We start from the raw sequence: 12,259 nt of genomic DNA, 5'->3' as shown, positions 1-12,259 counted from the left end.
GAACAAAGCACCGCCATCTGCTACAATGTGGATGAACCCTGAGGACAGGATGCTTCGTGAGAGACACCAGACACAAGAGGCCACATCGTCTGTGATCCCACGTATATGAAACATCCGGAAGGCGAATCCGTAGAGACAGAAAGCAGACTCATGGTGGGAGGGGAGGGAGAACGGGGAGTGGCTGCTCATGGGTCTGGGGGCTCCGTGCAGGGCAATGACAATGTTCTGGAACTAGACAAGGTGGCGGCATGACCCTGAATGTGCTCAGCGCTGCTGACTTGCTCACGTTAGCATGAGTGAGTTTATGTTTCGTGAATTTTAGTTCAACAGAAGCCAATGAGTTTTTAAAAAGGCAACTACTGAGGGCTGCCCTGAGCCGCCTGGCTTCCGGCCACAGTCACCAGCGTGTGCGCAGGACCTGGAGCGAGAACCTCACCCCAAAGCCACGCCTGGAGGCGCCAGACGCAGCCTCGGCAATGCCTGCCTGAGCCTGGCCCTCGCTCAGGAGACCTGAGCCACCATCTTGGAAACCCACCTGTCACCCCAAGGCCTGGGACAGCCGGCCAAGCCGCACGGACTGGCCCAGCCTCCCTCTGTGCGTCCTTCAGAGCCAGCTCACAGGTCCCTGCACTGCTTCCACGGGGTCTCCTCTCCTCTGCCCCAGGCCGCTGCCCATGGTGGCCAGGGCGGGCCCTTGATTCTACAGGACTCCACACTCCTTACCTGGAGCCACCAGGTGAGGCGCAGCCCTGATGCGCCTGTGTGAAGACAGTGTCACACTGACTCTCCCAACAGGTTTTCACGAGCACCTGCTACGTTCCGGCCCTGCTGGGAGCCCAGCGGTGAGCAGGGAGACAGGACTCTGCCGTTCCATTGCGGGGAGAGACCTCAACAAAGCGGGGCAGGTAATAACATGGGGTGTGGACAGCAAGCGGGGCGGCTAACGTGTCCTGTCGAGACCCAGAGTAAATGCTTTTGGCTTTGCCAGCTGCAGGGTCTCCGTTGTGACCACTCGGCTCTGCTGCTGTGCTAGGAAAGCAGCCACACATGACGTGTCAACAAACGGATGTGGCTGGGCGCCAATAAATCTTTATTTGCACAAGCGGTCCCCGAGCCCGACAGGGCTGGGCCTGCGGGGCCCCAGGATAGAGGGGGGCTGGCGTGAGGGCTCCTGTAAGGGGAGGGGACACCTGGGCCCAACACCTGAAGCTGCCAGGGTGCGTCCCATGTAAAGAGCTGGGCAAAGGCAGCGTATTAATTTTATGTCAATATTAAAAAGGAAATCATGACATCAATACTACAAATATTTACATTAACTTGGGTCACAATGAGGACTTATTTACACGGGACAAGCTGTTCCCTCTTCACCACCTGAGGGGGCATCGTGTCTGTGACCATTTCACAGACAAGGAAACTGAGGCAGAGCTCGGAGGCCCAGCCCACACGGATTCCAAGCCGGGGCCAGTGTCTGGTGGTATACCCCCCCCGCCCCCCGCACCCCACAGGCTGGATGAGGAAGGCGAAGCAGAGGCAGGGGCAGACGTGGGGCCGGAACCTGACCTCTCGCCCCCCACCCGACACGCCCAGCACCGGGCTCGCGCGGCTCTCCACGTGTACACCCCCTTAATTTGGACTGAACTACATAAAAAACCCACTTCCTCGGCCCCACAAAGCGTGTTTCAAGTGGCCGACAGCCACGCGCAGCCGGCGGCACCGTCATGGACAGCGCAGACCCTGAAGGCAGGACGTTCGCGGGACAGCTCGGCTCCCCGCAGAATGGGACCCTCACGCAGACCCACAACCGGGCGGCCCGGGGGCCGTGCTCAGCGCACCGGCACGGCTTCCAGGACTAACGCCCCCCTCACGGCGGCGGAACCAGGAACTCAGAGGCCCCCCCAGCCCCCCGCCGCCCCCGCCGCCCCACCTGCTTTTTCTTCAGCTTGGAGACCTGCTGCTCCACCACGGCGATCTCGCGGTCCACGCGGTCCATGCTCTGGATCAGCTCCTCCTTGGAGAGCCGCGGTGGAGCCAGCTCCAGCTCGGGGTCGGCGTGCGGGGGGCTGGGGGGCGACACCGGCTCCAGCTTGCCCGCCAGACTGCGGTCCTGCGGCAGAGAGGAAGCAGGCCCGGGGTGAGCAGGGTACACCCCAGGAAGTACCTCTGGCCTCGCCAGCCACAGCGTCTGCTGCGACCACTCAGCCCTGATGCACGAGGAAGCCGCCACCGGCGTGTCAGTGAGCGGACGTGGCTGGGCGCCAGCGGAACTGTATTCACACAGGCAGGCACCCCGACTTTCCAGCCCGGACTTCAAGCCCCAGTACACCAGACACCTGTCACGACAGCCCCACGACCCAGGCGCGTCCCACGCACGCCCCACGGCTGCTCACCAGCCCGACCTCCCTGCCTCTGCAGCCAGGCGTGCCCGTCCCGGCACAGCGCTCCCTCGGCAAAGGTCAGAGCCTTTCTCCCCTCCTCCAAGAGAGTCCTCCCCACTGCCCTGCGAGCTGCAGAGGTGTCCCTCGTCCCTGTCCCCTGACACGCTGCTCTCGTTCCACACACCCTGCCTGTGCCCTCCCACTCGACTGAGCTCCTCAAAAACAGGCCCCAAGACCCTCCAGCACTGCCCCCCAAGGCCTGGCGCCAGCTGACCCTCTGTGAACACTTTTTCATGATGCCAGTCCCAACCGCCAAATCACAGAGTATCAGACACGGTGCAGCCATGGTTCTGCAGAAATCACACACACGCGCACGCGCACACGGGAAACCTACAGGGCTGCGACGCGCAGATGCAAGAGGGAGCTCTCTGGGCGGCCGGGTGAAGGGGCCCTCCCACTGTCTTCTTGGCATTCCCCAGTGTTTCTCTGCTTTGTCGTCACTGGGCCCTGCTCTTTGCGTCACAAAGCTGTTTTTAGGAACATGTTAAACAAACAAGGGAACCTATTCCACCGACTGAGGTTTATCAGCGCTCACCTTCGAGGCCCTGGGTTCAAATCCCCGCCCCTCTGTCACCTCTAGGCTCAGTGACCTCAAGCAGATCACGCACCAACCCCCCCGCCTCAGTTTCCTCATCTGCTCTATGGGACAGCTGGATGAGCGGATGTGTGCACAGCACTCGGCTCAGAGCCTGGCACACTTCCTGTCAGCGCTCCAGAAGCACTGGCTGGACTGTCCCACCCCCCAGCCCCCGCCCGCTTCAGTCCTGGCAGTGCAGGTGGAACCCAGCCCCCGCCCCCCAATCCGTGACGTCCTCAAGGCCAAGCCAGCAGCTGCTGGCAGGGGAGGCCCCGGGAGGCGATCCAGGCTGCTGCCTCTCCACCCCCACAGCAGCTGCTCCGGAGGACAGAGGACACTATTCCCCGGGGCAACTGCAGCCCCAGGGGCTGCCAAGCCTCCCTCTGACCCACAGAACTCGGGGACCCTGGGCACCTGGCCCCCTCCCACACCAGACCAGAAGCAGCTCCTGCGTTCTGGCGCCTGAGAGCCTTTGCACAAGCCGTCCTCTCTGCCCGGAGGGCCCAACCCCACACCTCTGTGCCAGCTGAGATCAGACCCACCCTCCTGCCACCGCCCCCAGCCCCTTCCCTCCCTGCTGCTGGGGCACATGGGGGTCTCCCTGGCAGCCGCACTCACTTCTCAGGGCTCTCGGGGACGAGAGGTGGTGACGTGGCTCCTGGAGCCCAACAACATCACCTGCTGTAGGAAACATCTCCCCTCCCCCCTCATCTCCCACCAGGACGAGGAAGGGAGATAACAGAACAAGAACAAGAGCTGTGGATAGAAAGGCTCTGGGGGCAGGACTACCCGAAACTGTGAGCCCAACCTGGGAATAACTCTCAAAAGCAACATTAGCAAAAACAAGGTTCCTGTCCCCAAAGCTGGCAGTGTGTTAGATGAAGCGACTGGCAGCCGCCAGGAACCACTGGCGGAGGGGACGGAAACCTCCCCGTGGACTGAAGAGGTACACGCTGTCTTCCTCAGTGGGGGCTTCCTCCTCGAGGTCCATTCAGCCTCAGCTTTGGTTCTCACCCGGGATGCACAGGGGCCCATCGACGGCCAAGGGGAGAAAGAAAACGTGGCCTCATCCACAAAACGAAGTACGACTCAAACAAGAGCAACAGCGAAGCGCGAACACCCGCCGGGACACGGAGGAGCCGTGAGAACACGCTCCAGACACAAAGGCACGTGGTGTGTGGCTCCATTTCTAGGAAACGTCTAGAACAGGCTAATCCATAGCGACGGAAGGCAGGCTGGTGGGTGCCAGGGGCTGGGGGGAGGGGGAGTGGGCAGTGACTGCCGATGGGTGTGGAGCGGCTTCTGGGGGTGATGAGCACGTTCTGGGGCCAGACAGGGGTGGGAGGTGGCTGCACAGCACTGTGAATGTCCTACACGCCTGGGAGCGGCGACACGGTTAGCTTCACAGCGTGAGCGTCGCCTAACACGGTTCACTACCTGCTGTCCCTCCCACCAGGGCGGGCCAAGAACACGGTCTCCTCCTTCCTGGTGCCGCGGGCCCTGGACCCTGGCTGGGCCTCGGATGGCTGTGAGGGAGGCCGCTGCCTTCGTTTCGGCCCAAAGCCGCGGGAGACCCCCACGCCGACACCCCCACCGGCCGGCAGGTAGCCGCTGGCCCCGCGGTCCCCATCAGATGCCCTCAGTGCAGAAATGCAGGCCGACAGGAGCTCTCGATGCAGAACTGGAGACGCAGGCAGCCCAAGCCCCGCCCCCGGAGAGGCCCCGCCCCCGAGCGCACCTGCACGCGGGATCGGGGCCGCGCCAGGCACTCGTCTGCTCCATCAGCACGACGGCTTCCAGCTCAGGCGCCGGCTCCCGGAGGCAAGAGGAACGCCAGCTCTGGGCTGGAAATGCGGCCTTGAACGTGGGAAGACGAAGGGCCGGCGGTCGGACATACCAGGACCCCTCGGAAGGAGGCGGCCCCGAGAGATGAGCAGAGCCGGGGACCTGAGATGTCACCACGGCGCCCAGGCTCGGGTGAGCCTGTGTCAGCCAACCCTGGACGTCCGTTCCACGAGCCGGACTCAAGCGGCCTCAAATCAGCCTGACACAGGCTTTCTGTCCTTCCCGGCCCGCAGACAGAGACGGTCACAAGGGGCCCTGCTGATGATGCCTCTCAAGTCCCCAAAGCAAAGTTTGCTGAATTCCAAGGGAAGCCTCAACACCACAGGACTGCAGAGCTCCGGGGAAGGGCAGCATCAGAAAACAACACTTTCATAGGAAAAACACACACAGCTGAGGGGAGGGGCTGGATGAAACAGCCCATCCAATTCCTGCCTCCGGCAGCAGCCGAATTCCAGGCAGCAGACGCACACACATCTGACCACGTCCAGAGCTGCCTCCCTGGCTTGTCCCTCGCCTGCTGTGCTCACATTTTCCAAACGCGCTCAGCAGCCTGGAGCAATTTCAGCAGTGGGTCCAGCCAGGCCCCAACACAGGGTCCACCCCTGCCCCCGCCCCGGGGTGCAGGAAGAGAAGAGATGCAGACAGACAGACAGAGCCAGACACAGACACACACACGTACCCAGGCAGAAGCAGAACAGACACATGTGCGCACAAGGACAGAGAAACAGACAAAGGCAGAGAGAGAGAGACAGACCGAGACACAGACACACAGAGGCCAAGACAGAGGGACAGGGACGGACAGACACTGGGACGGAGAAAGACGTACAGAGGGAGAGGGAGTCCCGGGGGGACTGCAAAGAGGACAGGGACGAGCATGCAGACTCAGAGCTGCGTGACGCATGGCCCCTCATGAGAACCCGCGGTCGAGCCCCCAGTCTGGGTGGCCAGAGACAGCCACCGGCCCGTCCCCTGGGCACGTGGGACAGGGGCATGGGAGTCCCCACACAGGAAACGCAGCCTCGCTGGCATGGCCCCGTGCCCCCTTCACACACATCCCACTGCCCTATCTGCCCGAGACCCGCTTTAGGAAATAGCTTTTCACAGGACAACATCCCTCTCAGGAGGCTGAGCAGCCAAGGCTACAAAGAGGAAACAGATTCAAGTGGGGGGCTGGGAGGGTGGCTGACCCTGGTGGGGGGTTCAGCAGCCCACAGGGAAACCAGAGGGGAAGCGGCAGCAGGACAGTCCCTCCCCCACTACCCCCACCCACCCCGGCCACGGGCAAGTGGCTTCCGCTGAGCCTGGAATTCCATCAACAAAAGGGAATCGCAGGTCGGCCTTCGTGGGCCTGAGAAGACACTGCATGACACACAGCCAGCACCTGCTTAACGGTAGCTTGTCACCACCCTCCCTGCCACCAAGAGAACACCCACTTCGTGCCAGCTCCCAAAGGACGGACCCGCCTCCCCTGAAATCCTACCACTCAATCCCATCGGGCATCAGGCAGACAGGAAGACCCAGCAGGCCCGAACGCGCCGCCCCCCGCCCGGCCTGGCTCCCAGTCCCCAGCCATCCCTAGCAGGGCGGCAGCAAGCCCACCTCACCCAGCAGCTGGGAGGCCGTTAACGAGCTAGTGTGTGTCCCATGGCTGTGAAGAAGCCCCATCGAACTGCTCGGCACACACGGAAGGGCCAGCCACCACGCAGCCGAGCAGGACGGGCTTGTCGCCTGGCCAGTCCCTGCCCCACCCCAGGCGTCTGGGTGACCCTGGGGACTGCGGCACCTGGGCCACTGGCTGGGATCCCTCCACGGGCCCCTCGGTCAGCTTCCTCCATGTAAATGGAGGTCAGACGAGCCTCGGACTCAACTGTCCTGAGCTTTGGTGGAAGAGCAGAGCCCCACCCCCACAGCCGCAAACCCCAGGTGCTAGAGCTGCACACCCAGCCTCTCAGCCCTGCTTTCTCTTTGCAACAGGAGTCAAGTGAAAAAGCCCTCCGGGACGGAGCGGGGGTGGCCCTGCGGTCCGGACACACTCTGGTGGGAGCTGTCCCTCTCCAGCCAAGGAACGGCCCCCAGAGCTGACCTTGTCCTCAACTCTCCTCTCGCTGCCCAGCCTCTGTCCGGCCCGGGCTCGGCCCACCTGCCAGCCGTGGCCCAGGCTGCCCCCTCCCGGCAGGCCTCCTCCTTCCCTGCACGCAGCCCATCACGGAAGAAGCCAGTATAATGTGCTCCGGAGCTGCGGGCGGGGCCCGGCCTTACCTTGGACAGGTCCTCGGAGCCCCCCGGCTGGCCGGCGGTCAGCATGGGCGAGGGCCGCAGCAGGGGGTCAGCCAGCAGCTCCAGGCGAGGGCGCTTGCTGTCCATGAACTCCATCTCCGGCTTGCCCAGCTCGGGCAGGTACGCGTGCGGCTCGGGCCGCAGGTGGAGCTCCTGCGACCTGTGGAGCATGAAGGGTGCGCGCGTCACGTCTCCTGCCCTCCTTGCCGAGCGCCTGCTGGGCGCTGTGCTCTCTTCGGCCCTGCGGCAGAAGTGGCCACCCGTCCAGGGCACTTAGGGCTGAAACCCAGACTTGTCTTCCTTCAAGTCAGCACTCACTGACCGCACCTACAGGGGGGAATGCACCCCGATTCCGCACATCCCTGCTCCCGAGTGCGGCCCCGGAACCAGAAGCATCAGCACCCCCCCCCCACCCTAGCCCCCAGAGCCTCAGACCTGCTGGGTCAGACTCTGCACAATAAAGACGATCCCAGGTGATTAGCGACACAGTCATGTCCGAAAAGCACCGTGGGTCTAACACACGTGGTGTCCCCTGCACGTCACCCGCCCGGGGCAGCCAGCACCAGCCAATCCCAGCACTCTGGCTGCTCAGCCTGACCCTACCTCCCCCTGAGGGAGCTGCCTGGGGCAGCGGCAGGAGCTGTCCAGCCTAAGCACTCCTGACTGGCTCTCGCCCACCCTGCTGCCCAGTGTGCAGGAGAGACACTGACTGCCCGGAGCAGGCCCAGCCTTGCCTGAGCACACACACACCCTGGCCCTGCTGCAATGTCTGTCCAGGGGGTGTCTTTCCCAATAAACCTGGACTAGAAGCCAGACTCAGTCCCCTCACGCACAGGCCCTGCCTGGCCCGGCCCCTGCTCACATGGCCCACTGCATTCCTGCCCCAGGGCCTTTGCACTTGTGGGCATCTGCTGGCACACACACCCCAACTCCTTCAAGTCCCAGCGCAAAAGGCACCTCACCCAACAGCAGCCTCCCTGCCCACCAGCCACACCCCATCTCACGCAAACTTCTGTCCACACCAGTCCACCTGCTCCTAAAGTAATGCAGCCATGGCCCTTGGCGGTGGCCGCCTGGCATGGCCCTGGGATGCCTCCGGGGGATGCAGTACCACAAAGGGCTCAGGTCTGGTCCCTGCAGTGCCATCCCAGAGAGCAAATGCTGGCCATCCCTCAACCGCGCAGCCTCAGCGCAGGGACAGGAGGAGCCGATGGGACAGGCCAGTCTCAGTGGTCCTTCCTGGACCCTACAATCGCTCTGCAAAGCCTGGAGGGTCTTAGAGTGGAAGGGATATCCTGTCCTGACCTCAAAACCCTTTCGTAGTTCCCGACGCTCACCCTCCTGTTCCCAGCGCCCACCCACTACAGCCACCAGGCTCCTCCCCTCGGGGAGAATTCCCACCTAGCACATCGCCCCCGCGGGGCCGTCGCATGTGACGGATGCTTTCACCCAGCTTGGGATGGTCGGCTCCTTATCAACCGGAAGTCCCCCCTCTGCGAGGCCTTTCCCGACCAGCCCAGTGGAGCAGCAGCCCCTCCCTACCCTGCAGGTAACAGGTCACCTGTCACGTTCTAGAGTCACCTTGTGTGTGTGTTGGGGGGCACCTCCCCGCTACATGGTGGGCCCCCAGGGGCAGGGCCACCTGTCTGCATCCCCACTCTGCGCCCACAGCCTAGAACAGGCCGGCCCACGTTAGAGGGTCCGGACCGTGATCCTCTCAGGCCCCGTGATGCCCTGCTCTGGCTGCGGCCTTCCCCTCGCTGGGGTCCCTGCGCTGCCCACAGGCTCGTTCCCCCACCGGGAGGCAGACACCAGAGGGCCCCGTCTGCCAGCTGACGGGCAGAGGAGGATTCAGAGAAAAGGGGAAGATAAAAGGAGACAAGCAGGAGGCTTTCTGTGTGCACCCAGGTATGGGCATGGCCCCCCAACCAGCGACCTGGCCCTGCCCCCTCCCACAAGCTGGAGGTCACCCCTCCTGCCTGGGCCACACACCCAGAGCCACTGAAGACCCGGGGCGGGCAGCCCGAGTGAGGCCCACGTGGTTCTTCCCAGCCCATCTCCACCCTCAGCCCAAGGACAAGGGCAAACACACAGCCCTGCGGGCCCCTGCCCCTCCTCGTGCACCCCCACGGCCCACCCGAGGACTGGCCGGTGGCTCTGTGCCCCTCACCTTTCGTGCCCGGGCTGGAACTCGGAGAGCAGGGAGGGCCTCCGCCTCTGGGGCTGCACGATGGGGCCGGGCGACAGGTGCGCAGTGTAGTCCCGGGGGTGGTGCTGGTACTCCAGCAGCCCAGCGTCCTGCACGAGAGGACAGGGTCAGTGGCCCTCGGGGGCCGGGCTGGGGCCAGCGGCCAAGGGGACCGGGCCCGTCAGCCGAGGCGCCCGGGGCCAGCACCGCGCTCGGCACCCCACGTGGCTCGGATTCTGCCCATTTCCCAGATGAGACAGCTGAGCCCGCGCGTTCGCAGGGACGACCGGGAGAGCACTGCGGCCCCACGCCCACCTCGGGCACTAAGTGAGCACGGGGTCCGCCTGAGACAGGGAGGGTCGGTCGGTCTGTGAGGCCCACAGACCAGGCTCTGGAACAAAGAGAAAACCCACATGCGTGCGTCACGTGTGTAAACAAAGATCAAAGTCAGAAGGATAAAATTCAGGCAAAACCCTCCCACTTTAGTAAAATGCCATTCATTATCCGTTATCGCCCAGGAAAAACTAAAAGCAGCAACAAATCAGAAGCACCCCAGCTGTCAAGTTTTCAAAAACAGGAAGTCTTTCAAACAAGACGCAGGACAGCCCACACACACACCCACGCACCCACGCAGGCCGATGGTTCTGCCCGCCTGGAACGCTCGGGTCACCAAGCGTGGCCATCAGCTGGTGACGTCTGACACGGGCGAGGCTGAGGGGAGAGGGCAGTGCATGTGACTTATTTTCTTGCGGGCACCTTTCCTAATTCTCCACATTTCCCAAAGACGCTGAGCCCCTCTTTTGCTCTCTGGCTGGCTGGCTGGCTGACGCAGTTATTTCTGCAGAGAAGCAGGTGACCCAGGGGACGGGCACTGAGATCCCAGCTCCCAGACCCTGCAGACCGGCGTGACGAGGCTGGGAGCTGGGAGCTGGGATCAGCGGGCCGTCAGCTCCGCCGGAGATGCTGCGGGACGGGCCTCCCGGGCAGCCTGATGCGCGAACGTGGCTGCAGGGCCTGGGCACCCATTGCTTCATCTTGGAAATGAGTAAGGGACCCACGTGGGAGGAGGCCTCAGTGCCTCCCACCTCTGATCCCCCTTAACTTTCTAAGGGTCTCCCCCAAGGCTGAGGCAGCTTCCAGACGGCAAAGAAGCCCCCCCCCCCAGGATGGCTGGCACAAAGCACCAGGTGTTGGCAAACAGAAGCGCACAGGGAGGCGGCGGCAAAGGAAGAAGAAAGGGCGGAGGGAGGGAGGGAGGGAGGGAGCGGGGAGGCCTCAGGGATCACGCCGGCAAGGCTGCCAGGCGGAACATCTCACGCGCACGCACAGAGGTGTGAGAAGAAATCAGCAAGCCACGCAGTCTGCCAGGAGGAAATGTCTCCCCGCCGGCTCTTCCATACAAGAGCAAAATGAGCCGAGCGGCAGAGAGCACACGGTGCCATCCCTCGCGAGAGGGCCTGGGCTGGTCGGTGCCCGTGACTGCCCAATGAGGGGCGGGAGGAGGCGCCCAGGGCCCTGCCGGGTGGTGTAGGGACACCGCCGCAGCAACGCTCGGGCTTCAGTGTCCCAGCTCAGGACCCAAGAGGATGAGCCTGTCAGCAAAGTCCCCCTGAGGGCCCCTCCGGCGGTGTCCATGCTAACCTCCACCCCAGGGCCTGAAGCCGGTCTCCAAGGCTGAGCCCAGGGACTCCCAGGGCGCCTGGAAGATCTACAGGAAGAAAAAGAACTGGGGAGTCCCCAGGAAGGTCCGACCCGGGGGGTTCTCACTGGGGCCACATGTGTGCCTGCCACTCAATGCTCTCTATCCGCTAATTTAGCCCCTACGGCAGCCCCGGAGGCCCATCGCCACAGGAGAGCTGTGGGGCCCGGATGGGTGAGTGACTTCCCTGGGTCGCAGAACAAGAAGCAGGGGGGCCCCAAGGTGCACGAGGGAGGCTATGCTGGGAAGAGGATTTTCTTTGCGGCCCGGGTGGGAGAGGGATACCCCCTACCCCAGGAGAGGCTGGGGAGACATCTGGAGCAGACAAAGTAAGAATGCAGTCCACTCCCGGACCCTGGGCTCAAGGATCCTTCCTGGAGTGACAAGGGTCCCCGTCAAAACAGCTCCCACTTCGGGGCCTTTGCACATGCCATCCCCTCGGCCTGGAACACTCTTTAGGCGGATTCCACGAGGCTGGCCCTCTCGTTCCCTCCAAGTTTCCAGTCCAAGGTCAGTTTCTCAGTGAGACCTCCTTCTCTGGGCCCCCAGCTTCAATCAGGAACCCCCAGCCTCAGCCATGCCTCCCTCCTCCTCCTCTGCTCACTGATCCCCTAGGAGAACATCAGTGCCATGTGGCAGGGATGCTTCTGTTTTGTTCACGGCCATGTCTCCCAGGCAGAGAAGAGAAGCCTGACAAGTGTCTGCTGAAAGGATGAATGAGTGAGTGAATGTGTGAGTGAGTGAATGAGTGAGTGAATGTGTGAGTGAATGTGTGAGTGAGTGAATGAGTGAGTGAGTGACTGAATGTGTGAGTGAATGAGTGAGTGAATGAGTGAGTGAGTGAAGAGTGAGTGAAGAATGAATGAGTGAATGAGTGAATGAGTGAAGAGTGAGTGAATGAGTGAGTGAGTGAGTGAAGAGTGAGTGAATGAATGAATGAGTGAATGAGTGAATGAATAGATGGATAAATGAATGGATGAGTGAGTGAATGAATGAGGGAATGATGCTCCAGGCACAGAGGCTCTCAGCAGGCGAGCTCTGGGAGGCCCAATCATTTCTCTCGAGCTGTCCCCAAGCAGGAGGGGCCATAAAATGAAGGGAGAGACCACCCCAGGCGGCATTCAGGAAACAGGCAAAGGATCCAAGCATCCCCACTGGTCTGCTCCCCGCTCCCTGCCCTGGGTGCAGGTCCCCCACTAGCCAGGCAGGCTCCTTCGTCCAGGGCCTGGGCCCGAGGC

General features: G+C 62.7%; 1 protein-coding gene across 1 annotated transcript in view; it reads right to left on the bottom strand.

Moving 5' to 3' along the window:
* The window catches only part of NCOR2 (nuclear receptor corepressor 2), a 158,054-nt gene that overhangs the window by 103,245 nt on the left and 42,550 nt on the right, over window positions 1-12,259 (bottom strand). The window contains exons 4-6 of the mRNA XM_090291290.1: window positions 9,305-9,432; window positions 7,117-7,294; window positions 1,925-2,104 (exon numbers count right to left, since the gene is read on the bottom strand). Coding sequence (XP_090147416.1) covers window positions 1,925-2,104; window positions 7,117-7,294; window positions 9,305-9,432 — 486 coding nt within the window. The remainder of the gene's footprint in view (window positions 1-1,924; window positions 2,105-7,116; window positions 7,295-9,304; window positions 9,433-12,259) is intronic.

Source organism: Furipterus horrens, unplaced genomic scaffold, assembly GCF_987537825.1.
Source record: "Furipterus horrens unplaced genomic scaffold, mFurHor1.1.pri manual_scaffold_11, whole genome shotgun sequence".
Lineage (NCBI taxonomy): Eukaryota > Metazoa > Chordata > Mammalia > Chiroptera > Furipteridae > Furipterus > Furipterus horrens.
The sequence above is the reverse complement of the archived record's forward strand: the minus strand, read 5'-3'. Positions and strand labels throughout refer to the sequence as shown.